This window comes from Chamaea fasciata, unplaced genomic scaffold, assembly GCF_029207755.1.
Source record: "Chamaea fasciata isolate MVZ Bird 193981 ecotype frontalis unplaced genomic scaffold, bChaFas1.0.hap1 SCAF_1, whole genome shotgun sequence".
NCBI classification, from domain to species: domain Eukaryota; kingdom Metazoa; phylum Chordata; class Aves; order Passeriformes; family Sylviidae; genus Chamaea; species Chamaea fasciata.
This window is the reverse complement of record NW_027094086.1, coordinates 21,126,340-21,149,854: the sequence shown is the minus strand read 5'-3', so window position 1 is coordinate 21,149,854 and position 23,515 is coordinate 21,126,340. Positions and strand designations below refer to the sequence as shown.

At 41.6% G+C, this 23,515-nt stretch overlaps 1 protein-coding gene across 8 annotated transcripts in view; it reads left to right on the top strand.

The window, feature by feature from the left end:
* Positions 1-19,020, top strand: part of GRHL2 (grainyhead like transcription factor 2) — a 65,523-nt gene extending 46,503 nt beyond the window's left edge. For 6 of the 8 annotated variants that reach the window (XM_066177819.1, XM_066177794.1, XM_066177811.1 and 3 more), the window contains 5 exons: positions 1,354-1,385; positions 2,474-2,568; positions 7,967-8,052; positions 13,315-13,379; positions 14,572-19,020. In XM_066177819.1, the coding sequence (XP_066033916.1) occupies positions 1,354-1,385; positions 2,474-2,568; positions 7,967-8,052; positions 13,315-13,379; positions 14,572-14,686 (393 nt within the window). In that variant the 3' untranslated portion in view covers positions 14,687-19,020. The remainder of the gene's footprint in view (positions 1-1,353; positions 1,386-2,473; positions 2,569-7,966; positions 8,053-13,314; positions 13,380-14,571) is intronic. The other 2 variants (XM_066177815.1, XM_066177784.1) reach the window with 1 other exon arrangement.
* Positions 19,021-23,515: the final 4,495 nt, after the last annotated feature.

The following is a 23,515-nucleotide window of genomic DNA, read 5'->3' as shown; positions in this document are numbered from 1 at the left end:
AACCTGAACTGGAGGGTCAGCTCTGACAACTTTTTTACTATGAACGTGTTATTTATTAACATCTCAGGGAGCAGAGTGAGACCTTTATGGATGTTTATAAAGACAAATAGTTGATGAGGAAATTTAATATGCATCTAGCTGAAAAACAGTAAAATGAGGAAGATTAAATGAAACTGAGTGTTTGAATTGTCAATTATTTTGAAGCAGTGAGAATTGTGGTTGAGCAAAGCACAAAGAGCGCAGACGCTGTAATCGCAGCTGTCACTGGCTTACTCTCCCAAATTGGAAAGACGCCCACTCACATTTCAGTGTTGGGTACCTTCTGTCCTCGTGTCTTTCAAACCAGAATGTGGATTTGTTTCAAAACAGGAGACGGTGGAAGCATTCCTTTGTATATATAATCCTGTAAATAATTTTCTAAACTAACTGGAAGATATCCCCATTTCCTAGCTCTTAGGCAATGTTCAGCCATGTCTTTTATTGCTGTAACTCATAGTTACAGACCTCAGTTTTGCACACACACACACCTCTGAGCTATTTTCATTGCACAGGTTCAGAAGTGAAGGCTCCCAGTAAGAGCCGAGCATGCTCTGAGTGCTGGAGACCTGCCTGGGGTGGCTTGCCCTGCCCAGCAGGAGCGGCTGCCATGCCCGGTGCTTGCACCACAGCTCAGCAGCTGCAGGGCTGGTGCACTTGTTGGTGCAGACCTGCAGTGTGGGCACGTTGTGAGGAGTTTGGCTGACTGTTCTGTAAAGTGTTGGACAACAGACTCTGATGATATACCTTCCGTGCTACTGTGAGCTTCATTTGCTGCTGTTGTAAATTCGGTCCCGGTGTCTCTGAGCTATGTGGATTTACCCAAAACTGGACTTGGGCTTCTGCCCACATCCTGTGCAAAAAATGTTCAGCTGTACCATTAGTAATTGTATTTCCATTAGGCCTGTAGTTTAATCTTGTTCTTCATAGTTTAATTAGATTTTCAGTCAGTATTAAATACAAACAAAAGCTTGTGAGTGTTGTGGCTTAAACTGTGTTAAGGGTAATTTAGGTGAGTAGTGATCTGATTTAGAGTATTGTAAAATGATAGGGAAAATGATATAAACCAGGGAAGAGGGTAATGTCTCTCAAACTTTGATATATTTCCACTAGATGATAATCAACAGCAGTTTCTCTAAGCCACACTTCTTCCAAATGACAGTTAGAACTAGAGGTGTTTGTGTTTTATAGAAGGAAAAGGATTTTAAACATATGACAAACTGCTAGACACTTGTTGTCTTTTCTCCCTTTTGAAGTTATTCTGTTAAACAAGTGCTGAGTTTTGGGAATAATGGATTTTTATTTCCATTTTTCTAGGTTTACTATAATACAGATGACGAGAGAGAAGGGTAAGATATTTGTTGTTTCACAAGCTTTGCAGTTAACAGTTTGAGCTCACAGAAAGTCGATACAAAATATGAAATAAGATAAAACTGACCCCCTTTGTCTTCCTTCCCTCATGTTCTCCCATGTAAACTGTCTGCTTTTTAAGTCTGTGTTTTAATACATTTCCAAGTAAAAGAGTCCCAAGGTTCAATACAGGGACAGAACAATTTGTTTGACAGTGAAGTGCCATCTATGTCATCATTAAGGTTCTCAAATAATTTAAAAATCAGGAATTTTTTATTGAAGCACTGAATGTCACTGCATTCCTGAAAGCTTTTTAGCAGTGCACACACGTGTATGCAACAAATACAGGGACTGCAGAGAGAATGGGCCATGGGCCATGTGCCAGAAGAGAAAGGCAGAAAGAGAACAGAAGCAGGGAAGAAGGAATGTTGGAAATGGGAGTACCCCCTATTTGACTTTAGAGGGACTGGAAGAATTGATGAAAGTCCCTCTAACAGTTGGAGATGCCATGAAATAAGGGTTTAAATGGGTGGCTGAACTTCAGCCCACACTGCATGCCAGTCCTATACTTTTTTAAGTTGCTTGATCCCCAAGTGAACACCCTCAAGTCTGAGACTCTGGAGTGACATTAACTACACTCGCATAAACATGGAAAAAGTGACCTGTGGTAGGGAGTGGCTGAGCAACTGCAGTCAACATTTTCTTGCAAACGTGAGGCCCTTTTTATTTCTTTTTGAAACTAATGTTCTTCATAAGGTTTACAATGGAATTTGAGAAACAAATGGTTCTTTTGCATCAAGCAATAACCACCCCCTTCCCTCAATATTTAAACAGTTAAAGGTCTTTAGTGTGTAGCATCAGAACATATTTTCCTGTCACCTGTCCCAGCCAGTCAATCTCGGCAATTTAAGAGGCCTGGATAGTTCAGATAAGCATTAAAAGCTAAATCCTTACAGTTTCTGTTTTTGGTGCTATTTGAGTAGCTAGTGGGTGTTTTTGCCAGACTACAAAGTGAGTCGTGACTGTTGCTGTTGTCTCCTTTTCTGCTGTGAATACAGTTTTACCGTCCCTCTTTTGTATATTCTAGTAGCAGTGTCCTGGTCAAAAGGATGTTTCGGCCTGTGGAGGAAGAGTTTGGGCCCTCCCCTTTGAAACAAATCAAAGAAGAAGGTCTGAAAAGAGGTAACAGTCGATTTCTTAGCAGTTAAAAATAATCCTGTGGTACTCAAACCCTCAAACTGGCTTGGACAAAGTCAGTTGTAGGGTGCCAACACAAATATGGGTAGATGGGAGAAGAGATCTTTGCATCTGCCGGTCTATAAGGAGGCATTTTAACAAATGCTAAAAATTACTTAAAAGGAAAAAAAAAAGACTATGCTCTCTCAAGAAGGGATCAGGACACAAGCGTATAGAAAAAAACTAGAAAGTTTCTTGGTTCTTGGCCAAGCTACAAAGTTCATAAAAGTTCTAGTAGCAAATCTGCGATGGTCTATTTTTAACTTTTGCTCATCTTTTCTGTTCTGAGATCACAAGCAAATATGCAAGATGCATTGGGTCAAATACAGAGACCTTAACAGGCAAGCTCCTGCTGACTGCAGACTTAGATTGACCAGAACAAAATCTCAAAAAGAAATATAAGACATGGAGAGACATCTTCCAGCACATGTAACTGAATTGTTTAAGGGTTTGTTTCCCTTAACTGTTTTTACTGCCCAGATGGGTATTATTACAGCTGCATTTCTTGTGCTCTACCAACTCCTATTTTCCAGTCTGCTACAAGTTGAATTATGTTGAAGCAACAGCTTAGGCTGAGCTGTTAAACTTTGCAGTGAAAGTGGTTTTGTCCAAAAAGTCTGTTTGTGTACAGTTACTTCCAGTGCAGTGCCATTCGTGATAACTTCCTACACTGTCACAGTTAAACACCCTGGAGAATATTTGCCATTCCTTCAGTCTCATGAGTTCTGTCATGTAAGTTTATTGACAAACTTAAGTAACTAAAACTTGCAAGGATTTTGAGGTTCGCCTGTCACCTTGTGAGACAACAAAGCAACAAGGTACAGAAGTGAGCTGGGTTTTTCTTGTATCATTGATAAGACTCCTTCGAGCTTTATAGAAATGGCTTTCCGCAAGTCCACATTTGCAAAGTATCTGTGTTGGTTAGGGTGGTGTGCTTGAACCAGGGGAATGATGGAAGATGATAGGATGGAGACTGATATCTTCTTGAAATAAATGTGAACATATGATTCTTTTAATTGCATCTTAAATTAATTATGTGAGGTGAGCACTGACCATGGACTTGCATTCAGTTGACTCAAGACCTTGGCAAAATTCACATTATCAGGGTTCTATCAAGCAGAAGATGACAGCCATGAGGGCTACATAAAGAACTGTCATTTCCTACAATTTCACCTGTGTTTCCTAGCTGGAAGCCTAGGAAGTTGCCTGCAAAGAGGTATTGATTTGCTTTGATTATTGCTGTCCTTTGCTATGGTTAGTTGTTTTGATATCATCCAGGACTTGCAAGCATTTCAAGGGTAAGATTAGAAAGAAAAAAAAAATTCAGCTAGTGGCAAAACTATGTAAAATGATTAAATCCAGGGGAGGCACAGAACCAGAGAAGCTGGAGGATGCTCTCTTCCCATCCCCTTCCTAGTCAGTGTTTCTCTGATCTTGGGCTATGCTGGCTGGAGGCCAAGGCTTTTCCAGCGTGGCCTTTGCTCTGGTGAACTTCCTGCCATCCGGAACCTTGCATCTGGGATTGTGCTGATGGTGTGCAGCTCAGCTGAATCTACCCATTTGATAATGCTGTCTTTGCCAGAGAACTCAATGGGTATTTTAAAATTGTTTTGGGGTTGTTTTTTTTTTTTCCCCCAGCGTTGCCATATTAGAAGCTTCTTTTCTCAAGATTTATTTGGTACAGCAGAATCAATAACTCCTAGAGAGCAGGTGTAGATGGGGTGGGTGCAGGTGTAATGTTTGGGAATGAGCAGGTCTGATATGTGAAAATATACATTAAAATATACGTTAAAAGCAATGTATTCCCAAGGTGTCTCATTAGCAGAGCAGGGCAGATAAGTAGTAGCCAGTGAGGTGTCCAAGCCCCACTGAAGAATTGAAGCGAAAGTGTTTGGCCTCACCTCTGCCTACTGGACCTGCTTGTAACACTGGTGGAAGTAAAAATATTAAGGGGCAGCCTTCAAGAGAACTGCCCTGAAGGGATTTGCGAACTGTTCATATTCTCACTCAGGTAGCTGCCTCTTTTTGAATGATTCTTTCATCTCCTTGACCTCTAAGGGAAGCCCAAGTGCCCAACACCGAAATGTGAAGTATGTTAATCTGTACCAAATGTGCATCACAGCTAGTTACTTGGCTAGACTTGGCTTTTTCCTGTTTTGAGTTCTCAGTAAATTTTCAAATCACTTTCCCTTTGAGATTTCATAGGGAGTTTCCCATTAATTATAAATCCAGCAGCTGAGATATAGATCAGGTTTATTTCCAATCCTGAAGTTCTCAGTTTCAAGAAAGTAGTCTTTTGTCTGGCTTTCGTCTCTTAGGAAAGTCATGCTAAACTACTCTGAAACATTTTGGATTCCCAACAATCAGGAGGTTGACAGCCATCCAAGGGAATTTGTGCCTGGGCAATAATGAAAACTCCAAATGTAGGAAAGGAAACCCAAATTACAGCTACCAGCCCTTCTTTCCTTGACTAAAATGTACCACATCTCCATCCAGAGACTACTTAACAGAGACTGTAGTCATTGTTCATAGGGTGCCTGTCACAGCATTGGTAGTGTCCAGGCTCAGACCTTCCTAAGGCCCCAAGTCTTACTGTCTCATTGTGTCCTTAGTTTCTTCTTTCCTCATGTATTGTTGTTGTTAACAATTTTAAAAACAGTATCTAACACTGTTCCTCTGCATTCACACATAAATCCTCAATTTGGTGGCCTGGCTTCCAAAAGTTTTACTGGTGCAACAATATCCCTTGCCTTGAGCAAAGGCCGTTTTGCCTCTCTGCAATTTGGTGTGTTGGGGGTATTTCTTAAGTAACTAAAGACAAATTTATCTCCCCCCCCCCCCCTTTTGCAATTCTTTTTAACATCTAAAGAGTATTAAGGTCTGCAGTGGAGTTCAATGCTAGCAAGAAGGTTAAGGACTAAGAACAGGGAGTAGATCAGACAAGTTCAAATTCATCTTTTAACTTTCAGGCTAAACTAGCTCATTACCTTGGACAGGATTTCCCTCTTGTTCCCCTCTAAATCTTGTGATTTGTACTGTTAGAGTGAGCCCATCTAGATGTTATATGAATGTGGCGACAGTAGGATCAGAGAACGAGTTGTGTTACATGGTCACAGTCATTCAGTGGCAATGCTGCTGCTGAGTGCAGTGGAGCCTTTGCAGCCCTTTCCCTCCCCTCTGGCTGTGCCTCCCCCTGTGGCTATCTCTCTGCTGCTCTGCCAGCATGAAGGCTTGTGGGCCTGCATTGTACACTGAGGCAGGGATCTGATCTGTTTGAAGAATAACTCAAAAAAGAGTTGTTTTTTCACTCACATCTGCTGTTTGAGAGAGTTTGTTATTGAGGAAAATTCACTGAGACAAGCCAGAGTAAGAGGGTGTAAGGGCAGGGATGAGACAGGGGCTTCCTAAGGCATCACTGTCACCACAAGTCGTTTGTGGAAAAGTGCTCTACTGAATCAAAGCCAGGAGTTTCACACCTGTCAGGGTAAAGAAAAACCTAACACCCCCCATGTGCTTACTTATCCCACCTCTCTGTGTGTATAATGGTGCCTAGCACACCAAGCACAACAGTAAAGCTCAGCACTGGGATTGTGTAATGTTACCAAGTTTAACCTTGGACCAAGTGATTTTTTCTTTCTCCTTTCAGATATATTTGTAACTGTTAAGGCTGGCAGAGCTCCAGATGTCTGTAAAGCCAGGAGTTACAGGACAACCCTCTATTCACAAGGAAAAGGTTTACTAAATGAATATAAGTAGTAGCGGTAAAATTAGCCCATTGAGTGAGTGCTTGTTCATGCGATTAAACATGTCAGGCATGGTAAAATTTAACTCCTGGTGTGGAATTTTTTTTTCCTTTTACATTTTGACGCTTTGTGACCCAAAGTTGTCAGCTTTTTAGTCCATTAGAAGGATGTTCTCAGGCCAGGCCCCAAAGAGCTGCCGAAACATAGGTGAAAAGGATGTGGCTCTGCATGCTGTGGTAGCAGTTTTGTGGCCAGTATTTCTGAATTGAAGATGCAAAAAACCCAACATTGTCTTACATGTTTGGTCTGTAGGCCAAGTCAGGGGACTGAACTACCTATGATTTTTTTCCAGTCATTTCAAAACTTGGGCAAAGAAGCTACAATTCTCTGCAAATGGGCCCAAGTCCATCCTGCTGGTGTTTTGACCTGAGAATTAGCTTCTACACAATTACTTCTATATGAAAAATACCATCATATTTTTTGGTTCATCTGCACGTCATCTATTGAATTACCTGGTGAAGATATCTCTTGGACTGTAAGAATTTTCAGCATCAAAAGATGCCCTTTTCTATCTACCAAAAAAAAAAAAAGTTACCAATGTAATTTGTCACACAGACATGACAGTGGATGTGTATTTGTACCTCATGTGCAGCAGTGCTATTTGAAAAGGCAGTTTATTTAGAAAACAAAATAAATTGCAGAACATCTTATTTAACCTGTAACTTATCAGTCATGTGAGATGATGCCTAAAACACTTTTCTAGTGTCCATGGTTACATGCTTTGTACCTGTCTGCTTTGCTTTTGCCATATTATAGCAAGGTTCCTCCTTTTACCTGTGCAAGTGTGAAGAAAAGGAAAGCTAGAGAGGGCAGGGCACTGTGTCTGTGGACAACTAACAGCTAGCAGGGCATCTGAGGGAGGAAAAGGAACAGAAATGGCATTAGAGTACCTAAGTAGGTGGGCACACTGGTAAATGTCTCCCTGCCAGGTGTGCTCTTAAATGTCTCCCCTGTAAAGTCTCGAAAATTACTTTGAACTCATTTTCCCCAGTGTTTATTTTCATACTGGTCAGGCCCTTTGCAGTCATCTGCATGGTAATGTCAGAGACAACTATTTCTTTACCTTTTCTTTGATTTTGCTCTCAAAAACACAGCTAAAGGCAACCCAGACTTGCCTTTTTTGAATGCCCTTTCCCAGCCTTTTAGATGAAGCCTGATGAGGTACAAGCAAAGACAGAGTTTTAAGAAGACCTAGCCTGTGTGTTTTGTCCTATAACCAAGGGACAAGGTCCCAGTGCTTTTTAGCTTCTTTCTGTAAAAGGAGATTTAGATTCTGGAAGATAGAGAATCTTCACATTAGATTAAATTTGCTGAATTTTCAATACTGTCTTTTCAGTGCAACTATGATGTGTTGTCCATGTCTAGATCACTGATGATATTAAAGGTACATCTTTTTAAGTGCAAACTATCTTCAGTGCTTCATTTTATCTGTCATGGATTAATATTTGTTTTTCTATTCAGCGTGGGGTATTTCATCTGTGCAATTAACTGAACCTGCTCCAAGTTTGTTCTTTTTTTTTTTTTTTTTTTTTGTATTTCAGTGCTTTTGTATGTGAGGAAGGAGACAGATGAGGTCTTTGATGCTTTGATGCTGAAATCACCCACAGTAAAGGGGCTAATGGAAGCTGTAAGTATCTGATGTACTCACACTGTTTGTCTTTCTTGGCGAGAAAATATTGAGGCTTTCCATGTGTTATTGATATAAACCATAATACAAAGATGAAGTTATTCTCAAGTGCATTTAAAGCATTTCTTAAAGGCTCTCTGGAGTGCAGCTCTGAAAAGCTGGCATTTTCCTAATTCACTGTTGTCAGCAGGTTACTGGGTTTAAACAGCATCAGAGAGCTGATTGTTGGAGACCTGAGCTTTGAGGACTAGCAGTAGTTAACCAGTGTCAGAGAAGGAGAGAGGTGCAAGCTTCATTTTCTGATACGCTTCTTTCTAAACTGATGGTTCAGAGCCTGTTGAATCTTTTACTGTAATGCTTATCAGTACACTCCCAGCCTGGTTTCCAAGAAGAGGCCCAAGGATGTGCCGTTCCTGTGGGAATTTCATATGGCCTTTGTGCAATTGCTGTTCAGCATGTAAGAGGCAGGTGCTGAGCCAGTGCAGACTTGTCATTCATATGTTGTCTCAAATTCCTTCTCCTAGCCCTCATTTACAGCATGACCTACCTACCAGTTGCTTCTCTGCTGCTTCTTTGAGTTGAGTTTTTGCTTGTTACCCATTAGCTGTCATCATAGTTGCTATTTCCACGTTTAATCCTGTTTATATGAGCTGATGGCCCGTGAAATTTGGTAAGGGGAGAGTTTAGAAATAATCACGTGTCTCACTGTTTAAGAGAGGGAATGTGAGATTGACATGTGGGATGCTGAGTTGATTTCCAGCCTTGTTTATATGTAGGGGAGAAGACTGAAATGGATGAAAGTGCCCCTCTGGGTCCCTTAGAGAACTCAGCCAAGTGCTAGAAGTGTGTATATTTATACTCTCTTAAAACTGTCACAGTATCTTGTTGCATGTACTGAACACTTTTAATGCAGTAAAGATTGAGTTATTTGGTCAATATTTGGCCAGTAGCAGAAGGCAGAAAAAGATTTGTGGGTTAATGAAGTTGCTTAAGGCACCTATTTGGATGAGGGTATCCCTCAGGAGAGTCAGTGGCACGCTAAGGATGTCCTAACTGTGCTTCTGCTAATGTTCTTTGTTAGCTGTGACTGCAGCTCAGCTGTCAGGCAGAGCACATGGATAACAAAAGCCTTTTTTGCTTTGCTTGAAGAGGCAGCAGTCTGATTCATGGTAGGCTGCAACACAATTTGATCTTGTCTTTGTATGGAAGTTAGAAGTATGTTATTATCCTATAACTGTTCAAGCTAGCATGAATATTTTATCTCCAGTAGTCTGTGCCTCTCCATGCCTGTTCTCCAGCCACCATGTAACAAAAACAAAGCTGGTGCAGAAGCAGGAAAGGTTTCTGCATACCTCAGTCAGCACAGCTGCTGACTCACTGGCATGTTTTCAGCACCAGAGAAATCTAATCTATTGTAAAATGTCCCAGCTCACTGGAAGGAACACACTCAGAAAATTTTAATTCTTTGGTTGGATATTGTGGATAAAACAATGCCAGAAAGCTGTCAAAGTGCATATTCTTAAATATTCTCTCTACAGTCGTTGCAGCAAATCATGTAGTTTTGTAATTGTGTGTATCCTAAGTGCTCCATTCTAGTCTCAGTATTAAGAATTTAGGAGCTGAGCCTCTGAGTATTACAGAGCACCAGATCTGCAAAAGCTCCAGTGATCCTCAGTCATACCTCCTTCTCTGTTTATGGATTTTACTTTTTTTTTCTGTTTGTTGGTCACTATTCCTGATCTTTGACTTTTTCCTAACTTTGTTATTAATGATATTAATATCATATTTCAGAGTTTTTTTCAGATCCTATGTTTATTTTCTACTTGCATACTCCTTTTCCAAGTTAACAACTGGATTCCTTCTCAATTAGATATCTTTCTTTTGGCAAGTATCTAGAGGTCTTGGGTTTCAGAAATGCAGCATGTCTCAGGAAGCGATGCAGATATTTGGTTTTCACTAGTCATCTTGATCAACAGAAAATAGCAAAACATCACACACATGACCAGCTCTACATCCTGCTTTCAGCCTGATCCAAAGTCAGGATAACTGTGGATCTCAGTAGGTACCTCAATTTTACACTATGCAAAATTACGTATTTATTCAAATTACAGAAGGCAGTTCAAATTGGGAAATTCATGCATCTCCCAAAGTCAATAATTAAAAGCTAACAGCTGAGTTCAATAGAGCTAGCTTAGACCATTAGATACTGTATGTGTCATCTTCCAGCTAGTGTAGGGCAACAGACTAGACCATTTCATAGAAATAATCTGGCAAAGGTGTTTTCCTGCATGCCTTGACCTGCCCAGATATTGCCCTTTCTGGCTTCCTGACTCCAGCAGAGAGCGTTTCTGGTGGCTTGTGCAGTCAGACAAACCTGCCATGCCAGGGGGCTGCAGCCCAAGGGAACACCCAGACAGCTATTTCAGTGCCACTCAGAAGGCTGTCACACTGCTTTGGGCATCCTAACAAAGAAATTTCTGCTCAGAAAATTGACAAGTGGGCAATGGAGATGATGAGGAAAAATATTTTTCCAAATAAAAATACCTTTTTAAAATTTAATGTAGCCTGCCTGGGTTCAGGTGAGAAATCTTGTTGTTTTGTATGGAAGTTGGCAGTAAGTGGTGGTCCCTCTGCACCTGCCAGCAAACACCCTGAGAAGAGGGTGTTAAGTGAGATGCCCTAGCAGATGCTTGCTCTCTGCTTTCTCCAATTCTGCAGCAAACCTAGCACATTTGTACTGGAGACTGTGAGGGGGAGGCTCTCCCATACCCCCACTTTAGGTCTTGCTTCCACAGCTTGCTGTTTGGTATAATTGATTGAATCCCAGGGGTTCCTGAGAAATGTGCTTATTCAGTCAGCTGGAAATCTTTTGCAAAGCTCACTAATCCCTGCATGTTATATAAACCCTACACCTGTCATAGGCAGTGTGACAGGCAAGGCTTTCTCAGCCCAATCTCTCATGGTTTATGTAGGAAGTGATGTCCCAGAGTCTCAAACTGCTTTGAGCAACATTTGGAATGCATGAGTGTTAGGTATGCCAAATATTCTAGGGAAGATTTTTGCTGGAATGTGCAGAATGCTGTATATTAGCTGTTATTAAGCCTCCTTGGCAAGAAATGTTTTGCTTGGCTTGTTTATTTGCATGGAGTCAGTGAAAAATGTCTTAAAGTGTTGATCTTTACAATGTCACTAGGCTTCACAGTTAACAACTCAGAGAGGAAGATTGTTTCCTCGTGCTCACACAGTTGTGGCACTTGCTGCAGGTTTGGGTTGCCAGTTTTTCTCCAATGCCTGTTAAAAAGGATTTTTTCAACTGTCTAATGAAATGGAGCCGTTTTTATTATTGCTTTACATGAACACTTAAATTTAGGGGTACAACAGAAGCACAAATACAAAAATTCAACACCAGATTTTTTTATCTGATGTCATTCTGTTCATGATAAGCAAAGCCAGAGAATAATGAAACATGCTGGTGCAAGTGAAACTGAAGTAGCAAATATCACTCAGGTTCAGTTTGTATTTTGTTCTCTGCTAGGTGGAAAACTTAGGGAGTGGATGGGTCTATTGTCCCTCATCAGTTATTCCCCTTTCTGCTAGCCAGCAATATATGCTAATAGTCAGAGGACACTGTTTTCAGTCTAAGAGAGGTTTTGTTGGTTCTTCGGAATCTTGGAGTTATGCTATAGAATACCTGTCAAGCTGATACCCTTGTGCATTATTAGAGATAGTTTTTAGGTACAAAATTGCATCTGGTCTAAGGTGACAATTATACTATTGTGGGTGATATAGACAAGTATAGGCTAATTACTCTCTTTCAGAGAAGCTTGGCTGTCTGGATGGGAGCCATGCTTGGTGTTCAACCTGTGGCTCTTTGAATCTGTCCTCAGTGCTGAGTTTATCAATTCCATTTTCTCTTTTGTGATAATTGCTTTAATGTACTTCCCTAAAATACCTTTTCTCAACAGAACTCTGAATACAAACACAAAGAAAGGATTTTACAGTGACTGATGTTTTCCAGTCTTTAAATGGATTTTTAATTATGCATTTCAGTTCTCTAATGCAGAAGATAAGTAGTCAGCTATTTAACTGCAACTTCATTTCACCTGGGAAGAGCTGGAAACTTACTTTGCTTGGCAGTAGAGCACCACAGAACATTAATCACTGGGGGGAGAAAAGTATTTTTTTTGTAACTATTTTGCCTTTTGGGATGATCCTAAAGTATGAACTGTGAGATCTGTTCCCTCAAAGGGGAATCATAATTTAGAAAGCAAACGTGGCTCAGATGAAGGGCCCAGGGACAGCATCTTCATAAGCACACCGCAGATTCACTGCAGAACAAACATTCAAAAAAGTAACTAGTACACTGCTGCAAAGCAATACCAAAGCATCCCAGTGAAAGTACTTGTTGGCATGGGTAATTTGTCAGCTAAATAATTATTCCTTCTAAAGTTTTACTGTATTTTCTGCTTTATTGTTTTAGTTGCTTTAGTAAAAAGTGTATTTTCCAAGTACTTTACCTTGATAACACACTTCTCTGTGACATCTCATCTTGTTATCTATACACTCAGATGATGTTTTGTGAGCCAAATAGTGTTTTTATTTTGCTACTGTAGTACCTAGACTGAGTCACCTTCCCAATAACACAAAAGCTTCTTAGTCCTGTGTGTTTGATGTTGGTAGCCCTCCCACAATAAAAGGTACCTTGAAGATACTTTTTGGACCAAAGTACCACCATGGAGAGTCCTGTTAGCTTAACAAACCTTGAAATGTCTTTGAGAAATAGAAATGTGTATGGTTTTGTTGTTCCATCAGTTCATCAGCTCCTGTTGTGTTGCCATGTGTCTGCCTTCTGCCTGACAGGAAAAGCCTTTGCATCCATGAGCCCAAAATATCAGATTAAGAAACAACAGACAGATCAGATTGAAATTCCCTGATAAAATCTGAAGCTGGGAAGTGCATTGACTCCTTGAGCAGAGCACTAGGAAATGCTGGGGCAGTTCAGATGACTCACACCCTATAAAAACTATAGCATCCAAGTTTCTGGATGGAGACAATTGTGGGGTTTGATTAAGCTGTTCAGGATTATTGCTCCCCAAGTCATCCTTAAATGAAAGCATGATATAGTTGGGACAGACTTTCCTTTATAGCTATCCTGCCAAGTTTGCAGAGATTTTGTTTTAATGTCTTACGTAAGGTAAGAAGTGATAATTTTATAGTTTTCATTCATCTTTAGTGATATTTCTTTTATTTTTATTATTTCAGATCTCTGAGAAATATGGGCTGCCAGTTGAAAAGATTGCCAAACTTTATAAGAAGAGCAAAAAGGGGTAAGTTAGTTACCTAACTAAGGATCTATTGCAGGGTCTTTTGGAAGTACTCAGAGATCCCAGTTATGCTTGGGGTCTCATGATGCTGGGCAGCACAAACTCTTTCAGGAGACATACCCATGTGCTGAAATCTTCATGTCCATGGAGACTGTAGCGAATGGCAAAAGAGGAAACATGGATCTCCAATCTGTGTCTGACAAGTATTCATAAGCTTACTGTGAAGAAAGAGTTTGTGGATAAAGTCTTATTTTGTAGACAATATGCTTAATAACATTGTGGAGTGCCGGCGTGGGAGATGCTGCCTTTGCTGTGAATGCAGTGTGGAGTTCTCCTGCAATGTTAGGAAGAAGTATGCCATTGTCTTATTCTGAAAGACAGGCAGGCAGTGTTTGTTGCAGGGGTTTCAGCTGAATGAATTTAGACATGAACATCACAGCTGGATTTTAGAATAGCTAGGCTTCTGCTCCTTGCCATAAAACCAAATCTTCAACTTTTTTTTAAAGTTCTATTTAAGCACAATATTGTAGCGATTATAATTTTAAACCGATCATTTATTTTCAGCTGTAACTCTAGCTTAGGGCATTGTTGTGTCTGGGAATTTCTTTAGCTTTTGAGAAGACAGGTGAAACTTCTCATGTTTTGCTTCTTTCTAAGTGGCAGAAGGAACACTTGGAGGTAAAGAGTGAGGAAAACACTCACATACACTTCTAGTAGTCATTGTTGATAGTCTCACATCCTAGCTGAGTTCTAAGTCTGTGAGCTGTATGCAAAGCACAAAATATACTGCTTCCTTGTGTTAGCAGCTCACAGCAGAGGTGCAGTAGCTCACATGGTGTGCCTGAGGAGTAGCACGGACATGTCCCTGTGGGTGCCAATGCCAGGCATGGGAAACAGCAGCTAGCTGGGTCTGCCAGGGATCTGAAGTGCAGGTCATCTGTAGGTAGCTTGAGTGTGTTAACATCCCAGCACTGGTTTGTCTCTTAACTACTCTGGCAAGGAGCAGCCTCTAATCCAAAGACTATAAAGGACTATGGGGCAGATCTTGATAATAATTCCCACTAGTGACCCTGTATTGGCATGTGCTGGAGTCTGGTTTTGTGTTGTAGAGAAGCAAGTACTTGTGGTAGAATGTATAGCTTTCCCTTTCAGTGTCCTGGTACATAAAAACATTGGTTTCTGCCTTTGTCACCAGTATCCTGGTAAACATGGATGACAACATTATTGAGCACTACTCCAACGAGGACACATTCATCCTGAACATGGAGAGCATGGTCGAAGGCTTCAAGATCACACTGACAGAGATCTAGCCTCAGGCAGAGCCTTTTTGTAAGGAACCACAACATTTCATCCTTCTTGGAAAGCAGATGCCCCATGAACCTGACATTGATCAGAGAAACTGTTACAAGACTGCATTGAAAATACTGTCCATTCTGCACATATGCAGCCACTGCATATAGACTTGGGTTTGTCAAGCACGAGGCCACTCACGTTAACCTGGTCCCTTATTTATTGTTCCCCACTCTCTAGTATACAAGCAGTTACCAGCCCCCACATTTGTAACCAGATGACCCACTGCAAATGTGAAATGCAGCATTTTAATCCATACTCCAGTGTGGATAAGCTCATTCTAGAACACGTTCAGTAACTATGCTGGTCTAATTTCAGAAATCTGGTATAAATCACTTTACCAGTAGTTGTCTCTGTCATTGCTAAAAATGTGTTGCAGTGCTAAAGATGGGCAAAGTGGCTGACAGTTCACTTGCTCAGACTGATCCATATCTCTCTATACTGTATAGTCTTGCCAAATACCTCTGGTAGTTCTCAGCACGTAGCAATGAGGACTTGTAAGTAAGGCATTCAGCTACAAATGTCATTTGTAAGTAAATGGTAAAGAAACCATTTTAACCTTGTATATAATGTTTATAATATGCAATAATATATTTTAACTACTGTATGTGGGCATGTTTACTGCCACTATGTTTTTGTATGTATTTGGCTTAGGGTTTGATAGAATCTTTTCTAGAGGATTAAATTGCTGCAATCTGTTAAGGAGTGTGTACTGAGAAGCTGATAACTGAATCTACTCATATGCTCCATCCTTGCTCACACAGTTGTATATTGAAATATTAGAGCGGACTCTGCTACTGGTTCTTGGATGCTCTGGCACAATGGGGCCCACCTTAGGTGCCCCAGTCCCAGCTGTAGATACCTGAGTCTCCCATCCAGCTGTAACAAAATCCAAGAGACACCGTGTGTCTGCTGCCTGGTTTGCCTAGAGGTACAGAAAGGAGTTCTTCCTGGTCGTCTTCCTTGATGAAGCAGAGGCTCCTAAAGCAGCCTTTCCTCAAACTTCTGGTGGGAAGGTTCTTTCTGCAGCAGCCTGAGCATCAAAGCATTCCTCTAGATTGTAAAAAACAAGACTTCAAACTCTTCCTTTTAAGTGTATTTGCTCTTGTATTTCCATTGAATGATTCTGTTGTGATTCCTAGGACACTTGGGTGACGTATAAGCCTGGACCTGATGTAAATACTTTATCAAAACTGGAACAATAATGCCAGTGGAGACTGAGTATCCCACAACTGAGGTGTGGAGGTGTGAGGTATTGGTCTCTCTCTCAAGGGCTGCATCTGAATCCAAGTTGAACTACGTGGTTATTCCATCAAATTCTATGCCTGTCTTACGAATTCTGTGAAGAGATAAAGTTGTGCAAACTACAATCATATCAGGAAAGGGATTCAAGGCCTGAATGTTCCTATGACATCCAAGCATCTCTCTCCATTCCAGCTCCTCTGGCTGTTGTAAAGAGCTCCTCACTCAGCATATAACTTTCAGAATTTCAGTTGCATTTTATTCTCTATGCACTCTACACGGATCCTGTGCAACAGACAGAATTGTGGCCCTTTTCCTGCATGCAGCTTTTGGAGTTTATTCTTTTTGTTGTAAAACCTTTTCTCCTTTAGTCACACGACCTTTATTATTTGGTGGTTAATGGCAGAAAGAAACACTGCCTAGTTTAACAGGGCTCATGCAGTGTTTTGAGCTGTGTGGAGCTATTTCCATTCAAGTGAAGTAGCTGGGATAACTGGCCAGTCTGATTTGGCCATGTCTGAATGAATTGTCCTGTAAGTTCTTGCACACTTTCTTAACTTCATTAGCAGTAGCATTCCATTAAAACCTTTTCCTTTTGTAGAGATGTTAGGTACATGTCAAGGTTTCTGTGGGACCAGAAACTATACAAGGTTCAGGCTGGTAGCATCAGTGCTAACGTACCCAGAATCCACATATGCCTGTAAAGCAAAGTGTGTGTTCTGCCTTTCTCCTGCCCTTTTCTTTTGTCATGCACTCTTTCCCCTTCTGCTGCAGAATTCTTTTGTAATTTCCTTAACTTTGTATAAAAATGCACTCCAGCAAAGATGCTCTTGCTATTCTGCTCAAGAGCAAACAATCTGGGAGTATAAGAGATTTATAATGGTTCAGGTTTTTTTCTGTTTGGCTCAGACTGAGACAAAAAGTCTATCCTGACTTATCCCAGATATTTTTTTTCTTAAATAAATAAAAAAAGAGGATCATTTGGACAGGAGGCATTAATAACTGGGTCCAGCACACAGGACTGGTGAGCAATACTGTTAGTTCTTGTATTTCTCTGTTGGTGTTTGGAATCCTCAGAATATCAACTGCTCAAGACGTCTGGGCAGAAGATGCAGGTGAAGCAAAGGAGTAAATGTATGCAGGAGTTGAGCCCTGGTTCTGACCCCAACAAACCTGCTGTCCAAGGGAATGCCTGTGGCACCTGGGGCTGGTCTGGGTTGGAATGTGCTGCATTAAGAAAGACTAGTGAGAATTTAGGGATCAGAGAGAAGGACAGGCTGTCCTGGCAGCACCAGCACTCAGGTTAATGGGATGGTTTTTTCTTACATCTGGGTCAAGATGAGCTATGTTGTGTGCTGCAGCATCCTGTGATGAGGAGCAATATAGGATCAGTGAAAAGTGCAATGCTGCGGGAATGCTGGGGCTTAAGGAGATATCTTTCCATTGTATTTTTAGGAGCTTTCAGACAGCCACTGTCCAGAAAAGGAAAGTTGCTTCCAAGATTAACTGGAAGCCATTCTAAATACATCTTAAAGTGTGCAAATTCCTGATAGTAGAAAGCTGATACTCCTGCCTTTAGTTCCTTCTTACAGTCTCAATGAAGTTATTGGGAATGTGACTAGGTTCGTGGTAAGATGACTTTAAAACAACAGTTAAAGCTAGGTAAGGATGATCGCCCTTAACTTTATTTGCCAGGCTCAGAGGACTGTTTCTTTGCTCCACATGCAGATGCATCACAAGCACTAAGGCTGAGTATCCACACTGCACCTCTTCAGTTGTAGTTGTAGCATCACTGAACTTTGAATGCTGGTTGTGGCAAGCTCTCGAGGTTCACCTTGTTGGTCCAAATCAGCTCATCAGAGTGGTGGGAAAGGGGCAAGGATGGTATGAGTAATGCAAACCTCTGAAGCAGTGGCTGCCTTTTGCCCTGCTTGACTCAGATATTCTGAGGTGTACTCAGTGCTTACATGTATATTGTTTAAAATATGCATGTTGATTTTGTTTGATTAAAAAAAATAAATTGATTAATGCTGGATCTTCCAAATATTATGAGTTAAATGGAAGTAATATTTGGCTACTGTTCAGCAGGGGGGCAGGAATATCTGCCTTGCCTCCTTTTGTCTCGTTGTGGAACTGTGGTGGTTCTTAATTTAAAGGAACAAAATTCTCATTTCCTTTTCTTCTTCAAGACAGCAGTCTTGAATCTTAACTAGTGCAGCCTGAGGAGTGGCTTGCTGCTCAGTGCATTTTCCCTGTGAAGAGTTACAGCAGTGCAGTGTCTGTAGATGTTGTGTTTTGAAAGACTCTAGATAGAGGTGTACAAAAGGAGAACAGTCTTCTAAATTTGGTTCCTGCTGCAGATTTGGCACTTTGTCCGTCCATTTGATGTTTTATTATGAAATCCCATTCAAATTCTCAAATTATAGTTCTTTCTCACAGTCAGGTGCTGATAGTCCCAAAATAAAGTGCATCCTTTGAGTGAAGCTTTGTGGATGTATGGTGATAACCCCATCAAGACATTTTGGAGGATTCCTATCACTGAGTGTAAACTGCAAAGAAAAGAATGTTTTTTTCTGTGTCCTCACTCACAAAATTTTTGGTCAATGGAATTCAGAGATCAAATGTCTTTCTTTTTATTTTTCTCTTTCATTCTATGAATTGTTTATATGTAAATTAATTCAAACAGTTAGTAAAATCTAAACTCTCTAGCTGTCAGAGATGCTGTATATTGATTGAAGTGGAACTGGAAAGGAGTATCTTATTACTTATGAAATGTAAAGCTTATTAAATGTTTTTATGCTCTTCCATTTCCTATTAATTGAGACAAGATACAAACAAGAATGTTTGTGCCAAAGATTGTGACAAGCCGTCTTTCTGGCAAACAAGGAAACTTAATGTATAAATAGTGTGCTTTTATATTAAGAATATAGCTCATATAACTTAATAGTGTTGCAACTGGGAGAGGGGTTTGATAAGCTGTAAATACAGTTATTTTATTTTTTGTACATTTTTAAGAAGGAAAAAAATAAATATTCCTATGTATGAGATAATATTTCTGTTGCTGTCGTGTGCATTACTACATCTCTCCAGGAGAGAGAGTATCAGTATGTACCAGAACCTGAAGTGGGGGTGCAGAGAGGAGGGAGTCAGGCTCTTCTAAATGGTGCCCAGGGACTGGACTAGAGGCATGTGGACACACACTAAAACACAGGAGGTTCCCTCTGAAATCAGGGAATGCTTTTTACTGTGGGTGTGACTTAAGCACGGGAGCAGGTTGCCCAGAGAAGTTGTGGAGTCTCTATCCCTGTAGATATTTAAAACCTGCCTTGACATGGTGCTGGACAACCGGCTCTCATTTGCTCTACTTGGGCAAGGGGATTGGACCAGATGAACTACAGAAATCCCTTCCAACCCCAGCTATTCTGTGATTCTATGATTTGTTGGAGTGTCCCGGGAACCTGTCTGGAAGCACTGATACTAACGTTTTTGTTACTCCTGGGCATCTGAGTTGAGGGCCTTACCCACATCTACTCCAAAAGCACTGAAACATACCTGGCCACACATTGCAGTAAAACATTTTCATCAAGCATTTTATTCTCCACCAGTTGAGTTTGGCTTTTCAAGCAAGATTCAGGAGGTGGGAAATTGCTTGGGAAAGCATTTGCCTCAGCAAAGGTTGATTTCCCAAGCAGCCAAGGGCAGCCCTGTCTTATAGTGGGGTGGAGGAGTTCAGTGCTCTGGATGAGCAGCGCAGGGTGAGCCAGGATCAGCACCCATGGAGCTCTTTAAGGTTTCCTGGGCACTGCCTGTGATAGATGTTTAATTATGTTTTATAGGAAGTAGTTTTACTGAGTGGGTCTCAAAATGCAAATGCTTTAAAGCTGCAGGGTTGGCAGTGTGCCATCTGCAAGGCCATGCAGGGATGAGGAGAAGTGTGTTGGTTGATGGGACCCACTGCACCCACAACTCAAGGGTTGCACTGTGCCTGGCATGGCTGAGCCAGGCTTTAGCAAGGTGACTCGGGTCACCTTGATTAAAGGTTATTAAGAAGAACTGATCCCCTCTTTGGAGCAGAGAGCAGAACACTTCACCGAAACATTAGGGGACTCACTGGAGCAGCAAAGTGATTTTCAGCACCTTCCCCAGTCTCTTGGCTCAAATTTGTGCTGCAGAAAACAGTGATTGATTCTGGAGCATGCTACTTCCCAGATGGGGCCATGAGCCGCAGGGTCACAAGTTGCCTCCTCCCTGAGGTGGTGGGAGGTCCACTCCGGGATTGTGGGAGTGCAGTGTGCTCCAGTGCCTGGGGCAGACACCTTTGCACAGTGAGATTGGAGGGACAGCAAGGGTGGTAAGGGCAGGATTTTAGCACCCCTGTACAAATAAACACCTCCTTACACCCAGTCTTTTTATGCTAAATCATATGATGGCCCTAAGGGGAGGGTGAGGAGAATGTACATCACAGGGAGACTGGCACGCTGGCAGCTTGTGTAATAAAGCCTGTTTGCACTGAGCTCAGGAGATACCTGAATTCGGTAACTGACGCTTCATTCAGGCTCCAGCCTGTCTCAAGCTCATATTAATGTGCAGTTCCACAAATAGCTTTTTTTTTAATCTCTAAGGGAAATAGGCACTGGTTTCTGTTACTTTCCAGTAGGCTTTAAACTACTTTTTGCACTCAGCTAATCCCAGCTCCAAATTTAACCTAGGTGAAAATTTGAGGAGCTTAAGGAGCGTGCACAGAAGCATCAGGCAGCCCCCTCCAGAGCCTGAGGTTGGCAGGAGTCCCTGCTGTGACAAGCTCTGCTGCTGCCTCATCAGCCATACCTCAGAGCAACTAACCACAGCTAGTACCCTGCCAGCCCATGCTCTCTTGCCACATCCTGCTCCCTTGATGGTGTGATAGTCATTAGGGGGTAAAAAAGTCCCCTAAGCCTGGAGAGGGATTTATCTATAGCAGGGAAACTTGCAGTCAGTCAGCTAAGCTGCTCTTTCCAGCTTCAGAGGACCAGGGCTCTCAGCCTTGTGCTGTCCTTCTTTTGCTTTAATAACCCACTCCATGATATCCTACTCCTTGCCCAGCTGCTGGCTTTAGCTGCTGGAGAAAACACTCCAGCAGTGGAGTGTCCAGCCAGCTGCAATGTGCTGGCCCAGCTCCTGTGCACAGCTTAAGCCCTGGCTGAGCTCTCCAAATTGGCTTCCATGGCTGCTGACTGTGTGCCCACAGTGGGGAGCAGGGTAGGAGCTGTGAAGGCAGCAGCAAAGGCTTCTCTGGGGTTTTCTCCCCAGACCGTGGGGCTACCTGAGGCTTTAAGGCTCCACCGTGAAGGGAGTAAAGCACATGGCACACCATCGCTAGCTGCAGCAGAATGTTTATTAGTAGGAAAGAACATTTAGGGGATTTCAGTAGGTGAATTTTTTTGAACTGTTGGTACCCACCATACATTGGTTTTCATCAAGATTGTTCAAGGTCACATATTTATGTAAGAAAGCAATAATTCATATTTAGGTGCAATCAGTAATTCCAGTATGAAAAAGCACCGTGTCACAAAACAATTTACAATACAAAAGTCTTCAAAATCTAACATTTAAAAACAATATATTTGTTCAACAGTAATAACAATACAGTAAAAAAAATTATTTTCCTTTAAACAATACTGCTTATATATTTTGGCACTCAGAAAGAAACTGTCACAAATGTGCCTTTTTAGCCACACAATGCTGTTTCGTGAGTGTCTATATAACAAGGAAAAACATGCTTTTGAAGTCAGTCATTTTGCCAGGTGCAGTTTGAACTGCTTTCTCCATTAAAAAGAAAAAAAACAAACCTGAAAGAAGAATAACTCCTAAGTTGCAGCATGTCTTGTCTTTTGGCCCATGACACAATCTGGAGAAGCATCTCAGACTCAGTCTATCTAGTAAGTCAGCCTGCCTGAAAGGCTGAATCTGAGCCCCACTTCACTCTCCAAACTTGAATTTAAATGGTCCTGTCTTGTAGGGACTGACCCCAAGTTTTTGCTATTTTAAACACCCCAATAAGATTCTGAATTGCTGCTCAGGCTCTTCTTTTCCTTGATTCCCCTCAATGTTCGTTAATTAATTTTACAGTCACTTGCACAAATTGTCTTGCAATGTGAGCCCACCGTTTTTGTGCTGGCACAGCCAGCAGTTCCAAGGAAAACCAAGTTCCAAGGAGCAAGCATTGGATGAGCTATGGGACGAGGGAGCCTGATGCCAGCGGGGTGCCCTGGGTCAGGAGACATTCCTCCCAGGTCTTCTCCTGGGGCCAGGGCTGGCACACAGCATGGGAGGGGGAAGCTTGAATCTGAGAGAGGGAAAGACAAAACTAGACTTTTCAGGAAGAATTAGTTTCCACTCAAAACTGACCCCTATTAAAAGAAGAACGCAGGTGCTACGTGCCGGGTGAAACACCGGTGCCTGCGTGCAGCTATGACAGCCCCTGAAAAAGGCTGATTCTAGTGAACATGCAGTCCATGGTGCTATCTCTAAAAGCTGAACAATAACAAAAGAAAAAAAATTTAAATAGTTTTTACATCTTACATCAAAGATGCCACTACAAAAACACAATAGTATCACACATTAATTAGTACAGTCTTAAAAATGCAAACCAACGCTGGTAAGACTCCCATACATTCTGCATATCATATGTACAGAGGAGAACATCTTCTCGAGAGGAGAGGACAGTCATAGAGAGATAATCTTCTGTTTTCTGAGTGCGTTGCATAATACAAATACATTATCAGCATAAGAAAACTTTATTCTAACACTAAAAGCTCAGGAAAGATCCTAACTGGAAGTTAATAGCTGGGGGAACCGTGCACGTGCTGGGGGGCACAAAACATACACAACCCTCCGCCGAATTCTCCGTCTCCTTCGGTGACCTGATCATCTACTTTCATTTTATCAGGTAGGTTTAACATGTTGCTTGGTAGGTGCAGACTCCCAAAGCATGGAACAACACAGGGCCGCATCCCCAAAAGCTGCCCCCGGTGTGCCTGAAATCTGCTCGCCTCTACAAGTCCTTCTCATGGGCTTTGCCTGGCGGAGAACCAGCTGGAGACTCAGGATACCACCAGATGAGCTTACAACAGAACCAGGGGGGGAAATTAACACATCACAACAGCTATAGGCAACAACACACAGGACACTTGCAATTCTAGCCAGCCGTAAGAAAAATATGCGGACCAAATTAATTTAATTCATAGATGTCCCTCTCCTTTCTGAATAGTAAAAGTCTTCCTTAGGATATGTAGATTTGCTTACAAAGCATTCATCTAGAGAGGTATCTAATTTTGCCAAGACACAGGATATACTGATCTCCATGCTGCTGCAATGAGTCTGCTTGTAGTAGATCATTAAAAGTTCGATTTGTTATGTCTACTCTATGCTGCAATGAGGCAACAGCCTGAGGGAACAGAGAAAGCTCTCCCTGTGGAAAGTCATGGACTTAAATAGGAACTGGACACTTTGATCCATTCAGCTCTTGACCGTGTTTTATCTCAATTTATTAGTTTCTACAGCATCAG